This window comes from Heterocephalus glaber, unplaced genomic scaffold (assembly GCF_053883595.1).
Source record: "Heterocephalus glaber isolate CG9 unplaced genomic scaffold, H.glaber_assembly_v1.0 deba00000901, whole genome shotgun sequence".
Taxonomy (NCBI): domain Eukaryota; kingdom Metazoa; phylum Chordata; class Mammalia; order Rodentia; family Bathyergidae; genus Heterocephalus; species Heterocephalus glaber.
In genome coordinates this window covers 11,952,339-11,975,277 of record NW_028258171.1, presented here as the reverse complement: position 1 = coordinate 11,975,277, position 22,939 = coordinate 11,952,339, and the positions used below count along the sequence as shown (strand labels likewise).

The 22,939-nt window shown below is 39.5% G+C and overlaps 1 protein-coding gene across 2 annotated transcripts in view; it reads left to right on the top strand.

The window, feature by feature from the left end:
- Positions 1–5,803, top strand: part of Map4k5 (mitogen-activated protein kinase kinase kinase kinase 5) — a 96,891-nt gene extending 91,088 nt beyond the window's left edge. For both annotated transcript variants that reach the window (XM_087208085.1, XM_087208084.1), the window contains exons 31-32: positions 1,849–1,904; positions 4,231–5,803. In XM_087208085.1, coding sequence (XP_087064211.1) covers positions 1,849–1,904; positions 4,231–4,318 — 144 coding nt within the window. In that variant the 3' untranslated portion in view covers positions 4,319–5,803. The remainder of the gene's footprint in view (positions 1–1,848; positions 1,905–4,230) is intronic.
- Positions 5,804–22,939: the final 17,136 nt, after the last annotated feature.

Genomic DNA, 22,939 nt, shown 5'->3' with positions numbered 1-22,939 from the left:
GGGGAATGGATCCTGCTCTAAGAGAGACATTTTCCATTTGTGTAATTTTCTAGACTATGACCTCATCCATTTTTGGACTTACTGGGCTGGGGATTTAGCTCAGTGGTTCTGGTGCCTGCCTCGCAAGCACAAGGACCCGAGTTCGATCCCCGGTACCAAAACAAAAAAAAATTTGGACTTACCTTAGAGCTCAGAATCTTCTTCTGTTTGAATTTACCTTTTGTTTTATCCACACTCTTGATTACGTGTAAGTAAATATTTCCACCTCTTATATGTATGCAGAATTAGAATGCTTCCAGGAGAAAATGACATAAACTAACTGTCTTTGAATATTTCAGTTCATCTAGTTACTGACCTATACCACTAAATGTCACCAGGTCCCTACATTTGATAACATCTGTAGTCCTACTTAATGCTACAAGATTGTCCTTAAAGGCTATTATTACTTCATTCCTGTGGTTAGAAATCTAAAGAAAACCTGTTTTTCACCATATCAAATACAAAACCTGATTTCCTAACTATGTACATGTGTGTGTGTGTGTGTGTGTGTGTGTGTGTGTGTGTGTGTGTTGCTAGGAATGGAACCCAGGGCCTCCTACATGCTAGTCAAGCACTCTACCATTGAGCTACACCCTTAGCCCCCTAACCTGCCTACTTTTATTGTATCTTGCTGTTTATGTTCTCTTCCTTCAACTTGGGCCTAGCTGAAGCTTTGGCCCCTTTCACAAAATAATATTCAGACACTCCAGTCCACAATGACTAGAGCATCCCTGAATTTAAACTGTGAAAATTAGCTCCATGTAATATAACACCTAACTTGTTTTCTGATTCACATTAATTCTCCTTTCCCAGCTAAACTGCATACTCCTGTTAAAGGACTATTTTTATACTTAAATTTGATTTCCACAGTTAGGGTTCCTCCAAAAGCAGACCCATGATAAGGACTCAGGTGCAGTTAGTTTTTTGGGGAGTAGATTCCAGAACACAGTGATAGGATCAGGAATGTAAAATGAAGAGGAGCAAAAAAGTCTGTAAAAGTCAGGTGTGGTGCCTTTGATACCTGTCCATCACAGCACTCCTGAAGTCAAAGCCCAGCCTGAGCAATTAAGTGATTTAGTGAGACCCTGTCTCAAAAAAGGGCTGGGGCTGTAACTCAGTGTGAAGGCTCTGGGTTCAATCCCCAGTACCACCAAAAAAATAGTGAACAAAAAGCACATTCATAAACCAGTTCCCACTGTGGATCGCCTAGTCCAGCAGGAACACTTAGGAATGATACAGGAATTGACTCATGTGATGGTGGGGACGTTGGAGCAGTTATGCACTGGCTACTGTCCCGTCCTGGTTACGAGTTAACCCCAAACTCTCTACACTCTATCACTGTACTTGTGCGTGGCTGAGGAATAGAATGCCCTAGTGTGGGCTGATGTGTAACTGGTGCTTGGGAGTGCACACACAGCTGTACTGAAATGAATGGGATAGGCGCCAGGTGCCACCTCAGACCTCTCATTGAGAAGTAGAGAAGGTAGATCTTGGGTCCACCAGTCATATGACTTTGAGCAAGTTGCTTAACCTCTCTGATTCTTAGATTCCTCTTCAATAATAGGGGAATTACAGTACCTATTGCACATTGTTCTTCTAAGGAAAGTGCCCTGCCCATACCAGATGCTCCATGAGTGTTGATTCATTTCTACTAATAGTCAACAGAGAAACATTGAAGTTTATTTCATTTGAGGAATTGAGTCTGTCAGAAATTATTCACTGCGTTTAGTAACTGCTCTAAATAATTTTTAAATTATTATTTAATAAGACGGGAGCTAAGGTGTTACTGATAGGTATTTTCTTCCATAGGTTACCCAGGAGATTTCAGATGAAACAAGAGTTTTCCGCTTATTAGGATCAGACAGGTAATAGTTTGTTATTTTAATTATCTAAAGAGTTCAAATTGTACTCTTAATTATACTATCAGCCTATACTTGTGTTTCAGTCAATACTATTAAAGGTTTTATCAACTTAGAGAAATTTCTCCATATCTGTTTTGAGAGGGTAATATTTTAGTAGTAATCAAGTTAGTAATCTTTTTTCAGTGTGAAGATCATGGTTCCAAAGACAATTACATTCAACCAAGACAAAATGTGTAAATAGATGTTTATGTCCCAAAACCACGACAGATATTTCTGGCCCCTTTATCTCCACCATCTTTCCAGGTCTATTCCCTTCTATTAACTGTTATAAATACGTACCTCCCATTATTTGCTTTTATATCAGAAAATGCTGGCTCGGTCTCTGAGGTTTATCAAAATTAGGAACTATCTTGTATGTATTCTCTCTGTACACAAAATAAGTCTCAAAATTAGGCCATCTTAAGGGGAAAAAATGGTAGCTTTTGTTCTCCAAAGTCTACCTCTGTGACTAATAAAATACCCATTCCTTGAAATTAATATGCAAAAATGAAAAAATGGAAACAAAGTCTTTGTAAATAGGGAGGGATGGAGGGGTTGAAGGGAGGGCAGGGGAAGAGGGAAAAAATAAGAACCAAGATGGTTTATGTAAAGGCACATATCTCCAATGATCAATGTCATTATATTGTACACCTAAAATGTACCAAAAAGGGTCGTGGATTTAGCTCAGTGGTTCTGCCGCCTGCTTTGCAAGCGCAAGGACCCAAGTTCGATCCCCGGCACCAAAAATAAAAAAAAAGGATATACAAAAAAAAAAAAAATACCCATTCCTGCCTGCTTTCTCACCACAAGTTGTTTCTGCAGCGAGATTGGCTACAGTAGTATGCACTGGTTCTGAGACGTGGATGGGGCATCTCAGGTCTTGAGTTTACTGTCACTGCTTAAATATTAGATGCTTGAGGAAGCAGGGCAGGAGAATACAGCATGGCCTTAAAAGTTTTGAAAAGAATTTTAGAAGGAGAAAAAGAACTTTTGAAAAATGATGACTGCCTTAGTGAGTAGAAAAGGTAAGCCCACAAAGCATGGCAACCTGGTAACTAGTGCAGCACAAAAATGGAAAGGAGGAATGAATATGAAACCCCCTGGTGAATGCTCTGGAACTAGAATGGAAGACTGTTCCGCAGGAAGAGGTGACAGGTGAATGGCAGGTGACCAGGGGTCCTGGTGCAGACAGCACTGCAGTGACAGAACTGTGCTTGAGGGCAGTTCATGTTGGAAGCCTTTCCTCTCAGGCGCTTATTTGGCGGCACCTTCTCTTCCCTGACTGTTCCTTCCTTCTCCCTTCCTTGTCTTGTCTCACTACTCTCTACTACTATTTGCTCTTTAAAAAATATTTTAAAAGGTTATTTTAGATCATTGAGTTCATTGTCTTGTTTTGCTTATCTACCTACTTGGACATCTCCTTGATTTTGAGATATAGATATAGATATAGATATATAGAGATATAGATATAGATATATATATCTTAAACACATTTTTATTTTATGTTAATTTTAAAGGTTAAAATTTTTGTTGTTGTTTAACACAAGTATTTGTGTATAGGGAAAAAGAGGTAAGGATGTCAAAATATTAATAGTGATTAACTCTGGTCAGTTGCATTATAGGTAATTTTATTTTTCCCTTTTCTGTGCATAATACAAATATATATATTTATTTATTGCTTTCATTGTAAGATAACATGATAGGTATGGACAATCTGTACACCAGAGAAATATAAAATATGTATGCAATATTGCCTCACATCCCCCTCTAGAATTTCTTCTCTGCATGGGTAAATTATTTTTTATATTGTTCTGAAACCCTTCTTGCCAATTAAAATGTTGTGATACTGCACTTGGTTGATATTTTTCCATCAGTCCTTCAATTGATTTCTTCTCTTCCTTTGTTCCAAGAATAAAAGAGAGGAGCCTCATTTCATACTTTTTTTAACTGTTTTGTTTTTTGAAACAAAGTCTCGCTATGTTGCCCAGACTACTCTTGAAGTCCTGCCCAAGTGACCCTGCCTCTCAGCTGGGACCATAGGTGTGCACCACCACACCCACCCTTCACACTGCTTTTAAAATATTTCACTACTTTATATAGTCATTAATTCTTAACCAGTTGTATTTTTAAGCTATAAAGTACAAACTAGTTTGTATAACTATGTTCTTTTTGTAATCTTAAGAGAATGTGAACAGTGCTATTCATTTTCAGTTTGTTAATATTTGAAGCATGAAACCTGGTTTTACTGTTAAAGCTTTTTTTTTTTTTTTTTTTTTTGGTTTAATTGCAGGGTTGTCGTTTTGGAAAGTAGGCCAACAGAAAATCCTACCGCACACAGCAATCTCTACATCTTGGCTGGACATGAAAATAGTTACTGAGCAACAGAAACTGATCTCAAATGACAGGAAAATGAATATAAATCTAATGAAAGCAGAAATACTTTAAGAAATTCAATACAGACTGCACTATGATTTGCTTTAACTCTCATGGGTTATATCTCAAATGATCTGTACGTTAGGATAGAATTCAGTATTTTCTGTAGCTGGAAACAGCTAGTCTATCTCTTGCCACTGTGTGGTGGTTATATCAAGTTTGCTTAATAAAAGCTATGAGATGAATAGTCCTGTAGGAAACTCTTTTTTTAAGAAAATAATGTTTGTACTAAGGGTGCCATGATATTTTTAGATAATTCATGAGATAAATTTAGTGATCATTTGATCATTTTATACCATGTCATGTTCCTTCTTAATGAACATAATTTGATAAAGAAATTTTCAAACAAGCCTTTCTCTTTTACATTGGCCATTCTGTATGTTTTTGTAAAATAGAATATTTAATCCTTATTTATTAATCTCTTGGTGGAGTGGTGTAATGTATCTTAACTTTTAGCAAAGGAAGGTTGCAACGCAGCTTAAATTTTTTTATAATGTATAAAAATTTTGTTTACCTTTTCAGAGTAGTACTTTGGGATTAAAGGCAGTGTGTCAGGGGGATTCAACACATGCAATTTCATTTAACAGAAGTATTTTATAATACAATTTCATGCAGAATTGCCTTAAAGGGGAGTTTTATGTTTTCAACTACACATGGTTGCTAAGGGGTCATACAGAGAATATTGATGATGGTTGAAAAATATCTTTAGAAGTGGTATCTATGTCTAAGTGTGACTACCATGTGTATGTATTTTTGACAGATAGTATACTATTCCTGTGGGGGTTTTTTACATTAGGGATAATGCATAAGAAATTAATCTTCATATATATTATTATCCCTAATGTAGGGAAGAAGAATATTTAACTGCCCGTGTTATATATTTTACTTACACTGTGCCAGAGGGGAAACTGTCATGCAGTTATACATGTAATCTCGGGGTTTTCATATATGTAGGTATTCATTTTGAGTAGGTTTAAGAAAAAAACTTTTAATGAAAGTGAATTCCAGTGGCGATAATATAAATGAGTATTGTAAAAACCAGTATTCTAAAAATAAAGGACAGGGCCATTTTTTGTGCTTTTTCTTTTGCTATTATTAGATTCAAAAAGTGTTAACATTGGTACTTGTCTTAATGCATTTATTAATAACAGCATTGAGATGATACAAAACAGATTACAGTAGCAAATATAAGATTATTCTGACCAGTTACTTGAGCAGAAAAGTTTAACCATCTCATTCAGTCTTCAGCAGTTCTGTAAAATAAGTATTATTATCTCCAATTTTCAGATGAGGAAATAAGGGTTCAGCAAGTTTAAGCAACATATCTAATCCATGCAGCAAGTTAGTGTTTGACCCAGACTGTGAGTCTTCTGACTCTGTTCATTTCACCATGAAATATGCAAGCAATAAAATGTTTCACAAGTAAAACATACAGTATTTGTTCTTTTAAACTGTGTGTATGCTGTGGTATCAGTAAGCGTGTGGTTGTTCATTTGGAATATGTCAAATGGATCTTCTAGACTGAGGGATAGTGGATATTGTGTGGCAGAGGGTACACTCTCAAAATGGGGAAAATTTACATGATGGATACAAAGACCAACAACCTTTTCTGACTAAATCCTGGCTGTCATCCTAACAAGAGTGGAAGAGTCTTCTTGTGAAATCTGGCCAGTGCAAGAAAAGACTAATTAAAATTCTGACATCAGAGACATCCTGGCTAAACTGCCGGCTAGATAACACTGGAGTGAAAATCAATGTAGCTGGCCCGCTCACCACACATCCAGAGCTCGCAGTCAGTCTTTTAGTCCTGTGCTATTAAAAATGAGCCAGTAACCAAGAGTTGTAAAAGCTTTTAGAGGAAACAGACTATCAGGGTAAAGGAAATGTCAGAAAAAAAATACCTTCAGGAAGATGTTGCAATCGTGAATCAAGAACAGAATACTCTTTCTTTTTTCTTTCTTTTGAGGTACTGGGGATCAAACCCAGGGGCACTGTACACACTGAGCTACATCTTCAGCCCTTTTTTTTTCTCACTTGAGTCAGCATCTTGCTAAGTTTTCCAGGCTGTCCTTAAACTTGTAATCTTGCCTCAGTCTCCCAGATAGCTGAGCTAATAGGCATGTGCCACCACACCCAGCAAAAACAGTAAGAGCTTTTAGAAAACAAAACAAAAAAGCTCTTAGAAAGAATATGAATTATTCAATCAGAAGGTTTAGAAGTTGAGGAAATCTCAGAAAAATAAGACAAAGTGACAAATAAATGGAAATACTGAAAAATAAAAGCTAAGAAAATTAACAGTACAGGAGGCCCAACAGCCTCTCCCAGACATCCAAAACTAAAGAGCAGAGCAAACAGAAGAAATCAGTGGCATACTTCAAGGCTTTTTTCCAGTGCTGAAGAACATCAGATTCTAGTTTGAAAGAGTGCTGAAAGAAAAAGACCTATACTGAAACACATCATTGTGAAAGTTCAAGGACACAGGGCAAAGAACAAGGGCAGGATGCAACACTAGAAATAAAAATCAGGGTATCTTCAGATTTCAACAGAAGCAGTGCCTTCATACTTCTAATAGAAATTTCAGACCTAAAAGTCTGCCTTCCAGGGCCAAGGATTTAGCTCAGTGGTTCTGTCACCTGCCTCACAAGTGCAAAGACCGAAGTTCAATCCCCGTTATCAAAAAAAAAAAAAGTGTGCCTTCTGAAGGTAAGGGTAAAATGAAGAATTTCAGTCATATTAGGTCTCAAAAAAATGTATCTCATATCCTCTCAAGAAGCTCCTAGAGGATGTGCTTCTGCTGTGCAAGCACAAGGACCCGAGCTTGATGTCCGGTACCAAAAAAAAAAGGGAATAAGCTGAGTAAGATGAAGAGGTGGGGTGCAGAAAACGGCACTCAGCACAGACTAGAGATAAAGGAAATCCCCCAGTGATGGTGACAGGATATCTGAGACATTGACTGTACACCAAAGGACAGAGACTATATCAAGACACATTAGGATACCCTGGATATATGTTTTTAAATAAAATACCTGATGTATTTTATTTTAGTAACTTAATTCAACAACCAACAGAAAGAATCCTCCTAAATCAAAGCCCGAGACACATGTGGGTTAATTCATTTTAGAGATTCTAGAAAACAGGAGTGAGGTACTTGTGATACTAAGAGGGAAAGGAGAAAAGTCAACATAAGGGGTCATTCTTGAGGTCATTGCTGTGCAAACCATGGAAGTTTGATTCCAGCTCTGTTCATTCACTCTGTCCACACTACTCAGGGTGAACACCCTCCAAGAAGCTGTGTGGTAACTCCCAGGATTGCCTCCTGAAAGACAAGGGGCTCAAGCATTCAACAGACTCACCTTGTACTGCTTGAATTGCTCCCAAGGGCATTGTCTCTTGAACATGGGGCAGTTTGCATATGGGCTAAGGAGGTGCAGGTGGCAGAGTAGGCCCCGAGGCAGAAAACTGAAAGCAAGCGAGTCTGAGCTCCCATGAACAGCCCACTGCTTCTGAGCGGACATGGGTGGAGATGTTTTCCATGACCCCTTGGTTCAGCTAGTGATGAGCAGAAACAAATTTAAAATTTAAATCAAATGCCAATTACTAGCTCCAGGAAAGCCAAATGTGCAGAAAAGAAAAACCACAACCAGTGGCTGAATGGCATAATGGTGAGGACAATAAATGTAAGTGTAATAAAAATTGCAACATAATTATAGTGGATGATCACGTGTTGTGCTCCTGAGGTTCAAAGTTATCTGCCAGGGATTTAACTCAGTGGCTCCGCTGCTTGCCTTGAAAGCATAAGGTCCCGAGATCAATCCCCAGTACCAAAAAAAAAAGTTATCTGAATCTTGACACATTGATTCTAAAATTAAATAAATGCAACTGGCCAGCGATAGTCAAGGCACTCTTGAAGAAAACTCTGAGAGTCAGGCTACTAGATTTCAAGGATTACTACAATGCCATGGCAGTTAGTATAGTATGACATTGATATAAAGATAGACAAATCAGTGAAATCGAATTAAGAGTTCATAAACAGACCAATACTCAGTCATCTCATATCTAAGGTGTACTGCAGTGAAGGAAAAGAAAGTTTTTAATAAATTATAATGAAATTTTATTGAAAATGGTTGGGCATGGTGGTGCACATCTGTAATCCAACATGTGGGAGGCTGAGGCAGGAGGATTGCAGTGAGTTCAAGACCAGCCTGGGCTACATAGACCCTGTCTCAAAAAAAATTATCAAAAACAATAATGGAAAATCAAATGAATCTTGACTTGCCCCACATTATGCAAATGTAGATACTAGATGGATTGTAAATTTCAAATAAAAAACACTTTTAAAAGAAACTATCTTAATGAATTTAGTGTGCACAAAGATTTCTTAAACAAGATATTAAGCTTTTTTTAATAGATAAGAAGGTTGGTAAAATGGACTTCATTAAAATTAAGATCCTCTAAAAAGAAAGTATCCAGACTGGAAAGGAAGCATGCAACAAGGAAAAAAAAAAAAAGATCCTCTCTTTACCCAAAGATGTTTTCAAGAATGAAAATACAAGCACAGAATGGGAAAAGAATTGTGTTACATATATTCAAGAAAACTTACCCAGAAAATATAAAAATTGCAAATTGTTTTTCAAAAAGGCAGGCAACCCAAAAGCTAAATATACATATATCCCATGATACAGCAATTCCAATTGTAGATTTACACACAAAATACAGATTCACCCAGAATCATACAGGACTGTTCATAGTTGCCAAAAATTGGATACAACTCAAGCATCCATCAATGCTAGGAAGGATAAATAGCTTGTGATACAGTCATTACCACAATACTGTACAGCATTTCAAAAAGGATGATTCTTACCCACAACATGAATTTCAGTCCCCAAAAGTATAATATTCCACATAAAGACTCCAGACATTAAAAGCATGCTGTATTTCATTTACATGAATTCAAAAACAGACAGGCTATGGCGTTAGAAACTACAGTAGTGGTTATCTTTGAGAAAAAATGAGGAATAGTGATTGAAGTCATGAAGAGATGCTTTACAGTGCTGGAAATGTTCCATTCCTTCTCATTTTGTGATAGAAGTTGTATATTCATGATTTATACATTTTTCTATATGTACTTACACTTTAATAAAAATATATATTAAAAAGAATCTGTGGGGCTGGGGGTTTAACTCAGTGGCGCTACCTCCTGCCTTTCAAGCCCAAGGTCCCAAGTTTGATCCCCGGTACCAAAAAAAGAATCTGTGCCAAGGCTGCACTTGTGGGAATAATTTTGACAATTTTATGATTTAAATAGGGGGGTTCCTGTTTCTTAAAGAGCTTAGTCATTACCACACTCATCACCTTGTTTAGAGATTGGGTTCTGCAGAAGCAGACATCAAAATGGAATTAGAAATGTGAGCGATTTATTTGGGGAAAACACCTTGTATGAAAAGTGAAAGGGATGGTGAACAGGAGTAAGTGGGAAGACTTGAGATCTGACGCCTGTGAAATGCGGCAAAGAGGAAGAGGATTTGATAGGAAAGTCCAGTGGGGGCGCTTCGGAGCAAAGACTGCTAATTTGAGGATTCCTGTGGTGGAGAAGAATGGCTCTGCTTTTGCGTCCACGCAGAACTGAAGTCGCTAGCTGGGATCAGCCTAGGAGAGCTTGGCCCGTGTTGAGGTGCGTTCTGAAGGTTAACTCATTTTCCACGGCATGTTCCTGAAGGGAGATCGAATTGGCACCATCCATAGCCATCACACACATTAAGTTAATTGGAAAGTTGAGATCCATCCCAGGTCTATTTGTCTAAATCCAAATAGTCCCTTTATGATTATTTAAACAGAGACCTATCAAGTACACATCAAATACCAAAGAAAGCCTTTAAACTAGTCCGTATCGCTAAGGGAAACGGTATTTGGAAACAAAGGTGGGAATGAAGGCAGAGTAAGTTGTATCAGAAATAATTGAAAACCAAGCTATTGTATTAGGGTTCTTGGGCTGATTTTTGTTGTAATTGATAAAGCTGAAAGAACTATCTCAGAAAAGATCTATTCCTTTAGGACCTCAGAATCCCCTCCAAGATGTCTGCACCATACTTTTGTGCAAAATTTAGATTCCTAGGACAGAGAATGCTTGCCTGGCCTTGGTTATCCCTTGGCCACGGGGAGGGTGAGGCATCCTGAAGGATGTCCTACCGAAACAGATACCCATAGCAGGAGGGAATGGATGCTGGGCTTTTAATAGATAGAAGTGGACACTAGGGTGATAGAAGCAACAGATGTGCATTACAGCTATAAACCACCATTTGGTGAAGCTTTGAAAAACAGAACTACTCACCACATGTGAGTGACATAGTTTATTTAATCATTATGATAGCCACTAGCCACGCATTTCTTCCTGCAGTAATTTTATAAATAGAAGATTTAGCACAGTTTAAACATGCTTAATTTGGAGCATATGACTTCATCCTGGTCATGTTTCTCAAATCTAAATCTTCCTGGATTGGTTGCTTCCCTGTGATTACTTACGATGACTAAAGGACGAGAGAGAACCAGAGGTCTCTGTGGGTCGTTGAGCACCTGCCAGGGCAGCCCGGCCATTTGACATGCAAGTTCTCTCTATAAGGCTTCGACTTGTCAAGGTGTTAAGTAGGTAATTATTTCTCCATTTGTGGTTTGTGAAACAGAACAATGTCCACTTAACTTTCGTAAAGCCCAATTTCAAAATCTCCTTTTCCAGGATGCCACAACTTCTTGGACACCCTCTGTCATAGCTACTGTAACCTAGATATTAAGTAGTTGTTTCTTTTTCTCCCTTAATAAGGAGTAAGAGGAAGTAAAAAAAGAATTCAGATGTGTTGTGTACATGTACCAGCTCTCAACAATAAATGTAATCAAGATGGTACTGCAAAATGTACTAATTTTTTTTAAAAAGATGCAATGACCCATTTGCATGCCTAAGACCTAAGAGTGCCTGACACTTGAGAACAATATACTTAGTAAATGTTTCTTGTATCAAACTACAATAAAATGAACACCGTGAGACAATAATAGAGTAACTCATTGATAGATATAACTCTTAAGAAAATTTTTCCTTGGCTCATAGAATCTATTCTCTGTAAAATGTAAATAAATTTCAGGTAGCTGTCAACTTTCAGTAAATGAAGAAAGTAGTGTAAATATACTTTCTAAATATATTGAGTTAAATAAAACCAGTCTAGGCAGGAAAACAGGAACCATACTAAGTGTTTTAATATAGGAAATTGTGACATAATTGGAGGACTGGAAAAAAAAATAGAACACTAAGGTAACTTGAGTAACAAGTGTGGGAAGTAACAGTCTCTAGTAGGGTTGGAGGGGCACAGGGGTTCCTAGAACCTTGGCTCCGAGGAGACCCACGCTGCTGGGGCTCTGACTCCGAGGAATGCTGCTGCCTCACTGCCACAGCCCATCCCTCCAGAGTGTGGAGGACAGGCGGTAAGTGCAGGTCTTCCCCCTGGAGGAGCAAGAGCCACTGGCTGCCTCTGGTACCTCCAAGGTGGAGAATAAGGCTGGCTCTGAAGGACGGAAAGAAGCCAGAGCTAGACGATGCAGAACTGAGTGAAATGAAGTCAGTATCCTCACTGAGCACAAAATTAATTATAGTTATTCAATAAATAGTTATTCCTGAAATAATTGTTCAATAAATAATCTCCATTAATATAATTCTTGAGTGAAAAGAAGAGCAAAGAATCATTTTCCTGTGAGTTTATGCCTTATGAGATTTTGGTTAGAGGATGAATGTTCCAACTTAATTATCCTACAAATTTCCGAATATTCTTCTTTGGATGCAACTAAGGAAATGAGTGAACAATGCACTGCAGTGCTCTCCTAGTGCAAGAACTAGCATTTTTATTCAAAATTTTGTATTACATACCTATGTACCAGCCAGTATTTTCTTTTTTTTTTTTTTTTTTGGTACCGGGGATCGAACTCAGGTCCTTGCGCTTGCACAGCTGGCGGCAAAACCACTGAGCTAAATCCCCGGCCCTATTCTTCAAGTGTTTCTGTCACACATAGCAAAATGAAATGTAGCCCTTATGGTAAATTAAAGACTATAAAGCTGGGAGCAGTGGCGCATACCTATGGCCCCAGCTACTCCAGCTGCTTCAAGGGCCAGGGGCATTCCTGCCCTCTCCTCCTTTCAGTCCACAGCAGAATCTGCCCCCAAGAGCTGTCATTTCCAGCCATGTGACAGCTCAGAGCTAGGCCGTGATTTGTGCCTGCATCCTCCTTTCACCAGAAGAGAGAAGCCTAGAGAAGGTACACAGTTGCTCAGGATCCTACAGTTATAAGGAGACAGGATGTGGTCTCGGACCTCTTACGGTCCAAAGGAGTGCAGCTCTTTTCGGTGCAAGTTATGGCCCTATATTAACAGGTAATTTAGAGCCTAAAATATCACTCTGAAATTTCCAAAGATCAGAACTTAGGCTAAAGTAATAACATGGAACTTTATTAGGACATCAGGACATCACAGAGCTTTTCCGAGTGTCCTAAAATTGTATGATACAGCCACCTGCACAAGAGCCTTATGTCCTACCGGGAAGGGTTACTTATGTTCTGTGAGGGGAAGCAAAAGGATAACATTGGCACATGCTCTGTGTCAGGCACTGTGGGTCAATTTGCACAAGGGACCTCATTTCACCTTCAAAACAAGTCAGTGAAGTAGCAGTTATGATTGCTATTTATAAATAGGTGGGGGAAACAGCCAATTCTCATGCTGTGTGTGTCTTGGCAAATATTTCCTCTTAGAGTAAATTCCCCTTGCCAATCTGTCTCTCCAAGGTGGAGACCCAAGCTCCCTTTCCTGGCACAGTGGAAGCCAGAGTGCAGCCTCTCCGAGTTTCCACCAGACTTCCTTATACACATCTCAGAGGAAAGCAGCATCATGAGGAACCAGGTCCTGTCCCGAACCCACTTCTCTGTCTTGGATGGTGGACAGGAGTCTGGGCTTCCGGGTAGGACTGATGCAGTCTTGTATGTTGTGTCCAGCATCGGCAGTGCTGAAGTCTGGCTGAAGAGGTATTGCAGAGAAGTTTTGGTATTGTTTCTGGCTGTGTAGACTCCAAATCTGGCTCTCTGACCCTCCTGGGGTTTCACAAGTTATTTAATATCCCTTAATAAATACCTTCCTGCTTAAACAAGCTGATGTGACTTCCATAGTTGGCAAATAAGGTCCCAGACCACAAATCAAAACCACAATGAGATATCACCACCCATTAGGATGGTTACTATAAAAATAAACAGCCAGGCATGGTGATGCACCAGCAGTCTCAGCTACTTGAGAGGCTGAGGCAGGAGGATTGTAAGTACCAGACAAGCCCGAGCAACTCGCTGAGAACTTGTCTCAAAAATTAAAAAAAAAAAAAAGATCTAGGGATGTAGTTTAGTGGTAGAGGTCCTGGGTTCAATCTCCAGCACTTCAAAAAATAAATTACATAATATACTAAAATAAAATATGGAAAATAACAAGTGTTGGCAAGGATATGGAGAAAATGGAACCCTCCTATGTACTGTTGCTGGGAATATAAAATGGTGGAGCTGTGTGGAAGACAGGATGGCAGTCTCTTCAAAAAATTAAAAATAGATTAACCATGTGATCCAGCAATTCCAGTTCTGAATATATACAAAAGAAGTGAAAACAGGCTCTCAAACAGATTACTACCTGTGTCTGTAGCAACATTAATCACAATGGCTAAAAGGAGGAAGTAACCCAAGGGTCCACTGATAAAAGAATGCATAAACAAAATGCGGTGGTATATACAATGGAATATGATGCAGCCTTACAAAGGAAATAAATTCTGACACCAGCTGCTTGTGTGTACCTTGGGTGAACAGGTGAAGCTAGAGAATGTTATGCTAAGTGAAATGGGACAATCACAAAAGGGCAAATGCTGTATGAGTCCACTTATATGAGGTGCCTAAAATAGTGAAATTCAAGGAGAAAGTAGAATGCTGATTGCCAGAGGCTGGGAATGGAGGAAATGGAGAATTATTCTTTAATATATATGTGCAGAGTTTTAGTTTTACATGGTGATGAGAAATCAGGAGATGGATGATGGTAGCAGCTGTACAACAGTGTGAAATCACTTAATACCACTGAACTGTATACTTAGAAATGGTGAAGGAGGTAAACTTCATGTTATGTATATTTATCACTATAAAAAATGTTGACAACACCAAGTGCTTACAAAGATGTAGAACAGCCAAAACTCTCACATATTGCTGATGGGAATGCAAAAAAATAGAGCCACTAGAAATGCGAATGGGAGTACTTTAGAAAGCTAAACATTCACCATCCAGTCCAGCCATTCCAATACATGGTGTTCACCAGAAAAGTGTACATGTGTACTCAAGACGTGCACAGCCCAGGTTGGGTGGAGGAGAAGGGTGACAAGAGAGAGGCTTGTGGTGATGAAGCAGTTCTGAATCTTGAGTTTATCAACATGAACATTCAGTTCTAATTTTGTACTACAGTTCTGCAAAATGTTATTATTGGGTGAAACTAGGTAAAAAGTATATGGGGTTTCTATATGTTGTTCCTTACAACTGGATGTCTTAAATCATCTCAAAATAAAAGATTTAATTAAAGAAGACCTTTCAAAAATCCCAGACCAACACATGAAGTAATCTTCCTGGTTTCACACAGCCAAAGGACTGAACCCAGATATGGACCTAGGTCTGGTGGGCTTGTGAAACTTTGTTCCTCCTTCATCTCGTGCCACCTCCTCTCTAGAAGTTGTCCTGTGAGCAGCAACATGGGGCGGTAAAAGTAGCTACTCCACAGACGGAAGCACTGGGCTCCTCAAATAGAGGCTCTGAGAGTACTGATTAGGACTCCCTTGATTGGTAGGCCTTTGGTGAATCCATAAGTTTACTGTATTTTCACTAAGTATAGAATGCATTTTGGTAGTAAATAAAATTTCTGCCTGAACACAAGATAATATACAAGGGATTAATATAGAAGATTATATAATATACAAGATTATACAATATACAATATTATTTAATATAAAAGATAATATACAAGGGACTATTACTGTCATGATGATAGTAACAATAAAAGTTAATATGAATGTGGTACTCAGTTCATCCTTACAAGAACTTTAAGAGGTAACTTATTTTTATATTGCAGCTCACACGAATGAAATGCAAAGAGGTTGAGTAATTTGGCCTAAGTAATCCTGTTTAAGAAATAGATACATTTCTAAAAAAGTAAAAAATAAAAAATAATTTATCCTAAATGTCACACGGAATCTCAAGAGATCCTAAATAGCCAAAACAATCTTGAAAAAGAAGAACAAAGTTGTAGGCTTCACACTTCCTGACTGTATAACTTATCAGTTACCTTTCCATTGCTGAGACAAAAATACCTGACACCCACGTCTTAAACAAGGAGAGGGCTATTCTGTCTCCTGGTTTTACAGGTTTCAGTCCATGATCTTCTGGCTCCAAGGCAAAATTTTCATTGCAGAAGGGCATGGTGGGGGAAAGCTGCTCAACTCATGGCATTTGGGAAACAAAGAGCAGGGGAAGAGCCAAAAAAAATGGGCCAGGGACAAGATACAGTCCCTGAGATCACATCTTTATGACCCGGTTCCTACAACTAGGCCCCACCTCCTGACAGCCCATTCAACTGTGAACCAATCAGTGGATGAATCCATTAATGAGGCTAAATCTAATCACCTCTCCATGAATATTTTGATCCAATCAAAATTAACTGGCATACCTAACATACTACAAAGCAACAATAAGAAAAATGGATATAAGAACAATGGGGCAGAACAGAGAGCCTGGAAATAAACTCTTGTACATTTGGCCAATGGTTTTTGACCAAGTACAAAAACTACACAACAGGGAAAGGGTAGTCTCTTCAATAAATGCTTTTGGAAAAACTGAATATCCACCTGGCTAAAGAATGAAGTTGGATCTTTACCTTACAACATATTCAAAAAATAACTCAAAAGTTGATTGAAGACCTAAATGTAAGATTTAAAACTATTAAACTTCTAGAAGAAAACATAGGAGAGAAGCTTTAGGATACTGAAGTTGGCAATGATTTCTTGGATATGACACCAAAGGCAAGGCAATAACAACAAATGAATAGACACATGGGATGATATCAAATTTAAAAACCTATCACCGGGGATTTAGCTCAGTGGTTTCGCCGCCTGTTGTGCAGGCACAAGGACCCGAGTTCAATCCCCGGTACCAAAAACAAAAACAAACAAACAAAAAATTTAAAAACCTATGAATCAGAGGACAATCAACAGAGTGACAAGATATCTACAGAACAGGAGAGAGTAATTGTAAATCATATGTCTGATAAGAGGTTCAAATGCAAGATATATAAGGAACTTCTACAACTTAACAACCACAAAAAATAACCCTATTTTTAAAATAAGCAAAGTACTTGAATAGACATTTCTCCAGCACAAGAAAAGGTGCTCACCATCACTAATTATTAGGAAATGAACACCAAAACCACAATGAAATGTCACTTCACATCCGTCTGGATGGTCATTATCAAAAGAACAGAAAATAACAAATATTGGCTAGGATCAAAGTCAGAGCCTTTGTGCACTGTCTTAGGTACTTTCTCATTACTGGGACAAAATACCTGGCACCAACAAGTTGAAGGAGGAGAGGTTTCTTTTAGCTCATAGTTTGTAGAGGTTGCAGTCCATAGTCAGCTGGTTCCAAGGCAAGGAGTAATGGCAGAGGGGGAGAAAGAGCTCATGGCATGGCAGCAGGAGACAGAAATGATCAAGGGAGAAGGAGGGCTCTTCCTCTTCCAGGCCACCCCCACAGTGACCCACCTCTTTCCACCAGGCTTCACCTCCCAACATCATACCCAGCTACACTAATCTAGTGCACTAATCCAGTGATGAGCATCCCATACCATGATCCAGTCACCTCCCAAAATCACCACCTAAGAACTCATGAGGCTTTGGGGGAACATCTAGATGCAAACAATAACACGCACTCTTGGTGTGAATGTAAGACAGTGCAGCCAGTGTGGAAAACAGTAGGACAGTTTCTTTAGACATGTAAATAGATTTACCTTTTGATCCAGCAATTTCATTCTGGAAATATTTGCACACCCATGTTCACAGTAGCATCACTCATAGTAGCTAATAGGTGGAAGCAATCGAAATGCCCATCCACACACAAATGAGTAGATAAAGAAAATGGTATATTCACACAGCAGAATGCAACCTTAAAAAGAAGGAAGTCCTGTTATATGCTACAAGAGGGATAGCCTCAAGAACATTATGGTGAACAAACTAAGCCAGGCACAGGTGGGCAAATACTATATCACTCTGCTCATATGAAGTACCTAAACTAATCAGAATCACAGGCCCAGTGGAGAGGAAAGCTGCCATACCGCCACTCCCAGCCCAGAGGAAGGGGCTTCTGGGCCCCTGTTCCACCACTTCCAGCCCAGAGGTAGGGGCTTCCAGGCCGCCGTTCCACTACTCCCAGTGCAGAGGAAGTGAGCCGTGCAGGCATCAGCGGCACACACACCCCCTGCCACCACCCCACTGAAATGAGAAAACACATAAACAAGTCTCAAAACCAGACTTCTAGATCACCTACAGCAACCCCAAAGGGAAATGAGATGGAACACTTTAATACTCAACCACCTGGACTCCCTGAACTGGCAACAAAAGAGGATCTGGAAAAAATGAAATCAGAAATAATTTCTCAGATAACAGCAGAGATTGTGCCCATAGTGCAAGACATGATTAATAAATCTAGAGAGGAGCTGAGGAACATGATGGAATCCCAACATAGGAAACAAATGGAATCCATAAAACAGATGCAAACAGATTTCCAGGAGATTAAAAACTCCACTGAAAGTCTACACAGCAGAATGAGCCAATGTGAGGACAGAATTTCAGATATAGAAGATAAGATTGCAATTAGTGACCAGGAAAAGAAAAATTGCTTCAAAATTGTAAGGGACCATGAGAAATCAATCCAGCAGCTGGTAGACGATGCAAAGAAGAATAACGTAAGACTGATTGGAGTCAAGGAAAGAACAGGAGAGAGTGCAGACAACATAAAAAAACTGTTCACAGAAGTACTGGCAGAAAACTTCCCAAGCAGAGGAAAAGAACTTGACATACAGATGCGTGAGGCATATAGTACTCCAAATAGCCTTGATCAAAAAAATCTACACATAGGCATATAATTGTTAAGATTCCAGAAACCCAACAGAAGAACAAAGTTCTACAAGCAGTTAAAGAAAAGAAACAAATCACATACAAAGGAAAGCCCATCAGAATCACAGCAAACTTCTCAAGAAGAGCAAGAAGAGCTTGGAATGTATTCCAAGCCCTAAAGAGGCAAGAAGAGGTTGAGGCAAGAAGAGCTTGGAGTGATGTATTCCAAGCCCTAAAGCAAAACAGCCTCCAACCCAGACTGATGTATGCTGCAAAACTATCTTTCAAAATTGATGGAGAAATAAGATGCTTTCATGACAAAGAGCACCTTAGGAACTTCATGAATACCAAACCAGCACTCCAGAATCACAGAAAAAAAAAGTATAAAGGTGGCTTCAAGGGCTGGGGCTGTGGAGAGTACGTGTTGAGTGGGTGTAGAGTTTCACTTCTGCAAGATAAAAAAAAATTCTAGGAGGTCTGTTCTGCAACATGGGAAGATGCTTGCTTAACCTGTGAAACTGTGTCCCTCCAAATGATTAAGATGGTAAATTTCATACTACATATTTCTACCACAATTTTTAAAAATGGAACCACTTCAGAAGATCAGGAGAAAAAGACAAATGGTTGCATTTCTAAAACAGCCTGTATGAAAAGAAATCTCACTGTATGCAAAGAAAATTTTTAAATGAAACACTCCCTTCCCTCTCCTCCTCTCCCCTGTCATGCACATGAATACTTCTATTTCAATACTGAGTTTCCTTAAGGCAGATTTCTATTTCTTTAATCATATCATTAGAACTAACTGCTTTGAAGTCATAGTATGGTCCTGCAGGATGAAAATACAACAATATTCTGACCCAGGTTCAAATTTGCCCTTGAACTCATTTACATTTTCTGTATCTATTTCCTCAAATGGTTCATGTGCCCTTTCTCCTTCACAGATAACTTGTGAAGTGTTTTTTTAAAAGACAGAGTGCAATGTAAACACAGTCCTTCAAGTTGCCTATCTAGTTTCCTCCACAGAGGACCCCTGTGGGGAGCGAGGAACAACCCACTCCACAAACCCCTGTGGATCTTGAGACCCCGTGGATCTTGAGAAAGTCACCTTTGGGTCACCAGTGCCCATCACAGTGCCTGACAGATGTCAGCACTCAGTAAAACTGCTTTCCTAACTGCTATTTCTGTGTCACAACTTCAGAAAACTCAGAAAAAACAGAGTGCTGTTTCCTGGTTATTCCCTAGTTCTCATAATTTCCTTTTGAAAGACTTCCAAGGGATATAATGGCTTCAAAGTCACAAAAATGTTCATAGATAACATTATGATGAAGGAAGGCTAGCAAACAACTGGCCTAGGAGGCTAAAAGATGTAGGGCTGCAGGTTCTGTTCTGGGGAAGCTTAGGCACCTTGCCCACCACTGAGCTCATAAACCCTCTAGGGTTGTAGTGAACTCGGGGGGCCTCTGGGTTGGTTGATGAGAGTGATGAGTGGTTGTTTCCAAACCTGGAGATGCAGAGAGTGTGAAGGTGCTTAGGGAAAGTCTCAGAAGCCCTAGAAGAGGTGCTTTCAAAGGCCTGGTTACCATGTGTAAAGTGGAGTATTTAAAGGGCGGGGAACACACACAAAAGAACTAAGGCCATGTCCATTAGTTCTATTTGATGGTCGGCTGGTGTAAAGTAAAAGATGATGGGATCTCTTTTAATTAAAACTGATTTCCCAGTACTGTATTTACATTGATTTTCCAGGCTGTATTATCTCCGGATAAGGCAGAAAGTCCCTCTGGGCCTGGGTTTTAGCAGTGACTGCTTAGGAATACCTGGCACCTGGCTCAGGATTGGAGCAGCGGGTCTGCCTCATGGTCAGCTGCCCTGGGCATCCAGGACAGAGGACTTCTTGCAAGCATTCTTCACTGTCCCCCTCTGAGATCACTCTGCCAGGGCCCTGGCCATGGTCTCAGTGGCACTGGCTTTGAGACCATAACAAATTACTCTTTAGCCTGATAGCAGGTGGCCTTGTCTATGATGATCAAGTTCTCAGAGCTTCAGCTTCTTCTCTTATAAAATGGGGCAGTTAATAACTTCTACCAGCTAATAAATCCCTATAGGATTGTTATAAAGGTTCAAGGGAATGTACATATTGAGCCTGAAATGTAAGTGTAGTATCTACAGTATATGAGACCTGGAAGCAATTTCCTGTAAGGACTTAGAATTGTGGGATTGGAGGGTCATCAAGCATCGCCCGGACTGTACACTCAGATGAAATGAGCACTGTGCCCACCCCGTGGAGGTCTGTTCCTCGTGGAGGGGGCATTAGCTGAAAACTCCTGACAGCCACTCCATGCGGCAGGCAGCATTAGCAAATGGGAGAGAAGGTCCTGGCATCAAACAACCCAAGCTGCAATAGCAACTTTCCAACCGCTAGCTGTGTGTGCTTACAACTTACTGGCCCTGTCTGACTCCATTTGCTCAGCAGAAATCTCAGGACAATACCACTGATAACACACCTGTCCCCCCTGGGTCACTGAAGCTCCTGTGTAGAATGTGCTTAGCTTACTCCCTGCCTCCAAGTGAGCCTTCAGTAACCAGCTTTTGCTGTTACTGTTATCGGCCAGGAACAGTAATTCTCATGGCCTGGACCGACCACTGGTCAGAAGGTAGAAATCCTGGTCTTCTGACTCCAAGCCCCAGATACTGTTACCATGCATTACTGTACTGAATGTTAATTATTCCCTTAAATTATTAAAATAGCATGGTGCTGTTTGTGCTACTCCAGGGATGCCGAAGTATTCTAATTACACAGAGCTGAAAAGATCATTCTAAGTTGAAAATTACATGGCTTCACTGTTCTTTGTGCTTGCCTGAGGAAAAACCCCACATTACAAGACCATTTCTCAGCTTCCCATGAACTCTGATTCCCAGCACTTGGACCTCTTTGGTATAAAAACAATAGCAGACCTGGCTGCTGAAAAGACTATGGATTTGCCGGTAGAAAGACTGTAGTGTCTTCTCTCCTCTGCGCCTGTGACATCAGCTGTTTGTGTCCCTTTCAAAGATGTTCTCTCACATTTTGCTGCAGCTTTCCCCAAACAAAACAGCACGCAGCTGCAAGTTACACCAGCTCTCTGGTTCACTGTCCACCCAGGCCGGAGCAGCAAGTGCCCAGCCCCTACCCTGACCACCTTGGGGCTGGGCACCCTTCCAGGCTCCCTGGGTACTGAACCTTGTGGAATCCCAAAGTTAATTTTCCAGACTAGCTTTATTTATCCTGGTATGAACTTCAGACAGGGTTGCTCTGGAGAAATTCACACTGACTTCCTCACTCCATTTCACAATATTTTTTTAATTATCAAAAAGAAACATTTACCAACACAGACCACATTCTGGCTTCTGGAAACAACCTCAACACGTTTCAGAGAATTTAAATCACACAAAATAGGTTCGCTAAAAATGATGCAATTAAACTGGGAATCAATACCTGGAAAATCCCCCAAATTGTTGGAAATTAAACAACACACTTCAAAATAACCCGTGAGTCAAATAGGACATCACAAGGGAAAGTGGAAAATATTTTGAGCATGAAAACAAAAATATATCAAGATTTCTGTGATACCTTTAAAGTGATGCTGAAAGGAAAAATAATGGCATTAAAGACATTATTAGAGAAGAAAATCTAAAATTATATGATCTAAGCATTTTTTTTCTTAAATTCTTTTATTGGTACATTTTAGGTATACAACACGTTTACATTTGTCATTGGGTGCTTGTACCTGTACACGACGTATCTTGGTTCTTATTTTTTCCCCCATTACCTGTGCGCCCTTCACCCCCTCCACCCTTCCCTATTTACATAGATTTCATTTCCATTTTTTTTCTTTTCTCATAATTTTTCCTTTCCCTTCTTTCCCTTTCCCTTCCCCTCCCACTACCCCTACACCTTTGGACCTTTTCCTATTTCAAATTATCAGTTATTCATTTTAATCATTTTAATCCTTATTTACACTTTCAGTTTCTCACACCAGAGAAACTATCCAGTATTTACACGTGTGTCCTATTTATTTCACTTAAGAGTATTGCCTCAATATGCATCCATTTAGCTATAAATGTCTCTAGTTTCTCGTTCTTTATGGCTGAGTAGTAGTCCATTTTATTTAAAACCCACATTTTCTTTATCCAGTCTCCAGTTGATGGGCACTTGGGCTGTTTCCAAGCTTTAGCTATTACAAACTGTTCCGCTATAAACATGGGTGTGCATATATCGCTGTGGTATGATTCTTTTAATTCTTTGGGGAAGATACCCAGCAGGGGGATAGCTGGGTCAAATGGGACCTCTAGTCCTAGTTCTTTGAGGTATCTCCATACTGACTTCCACAG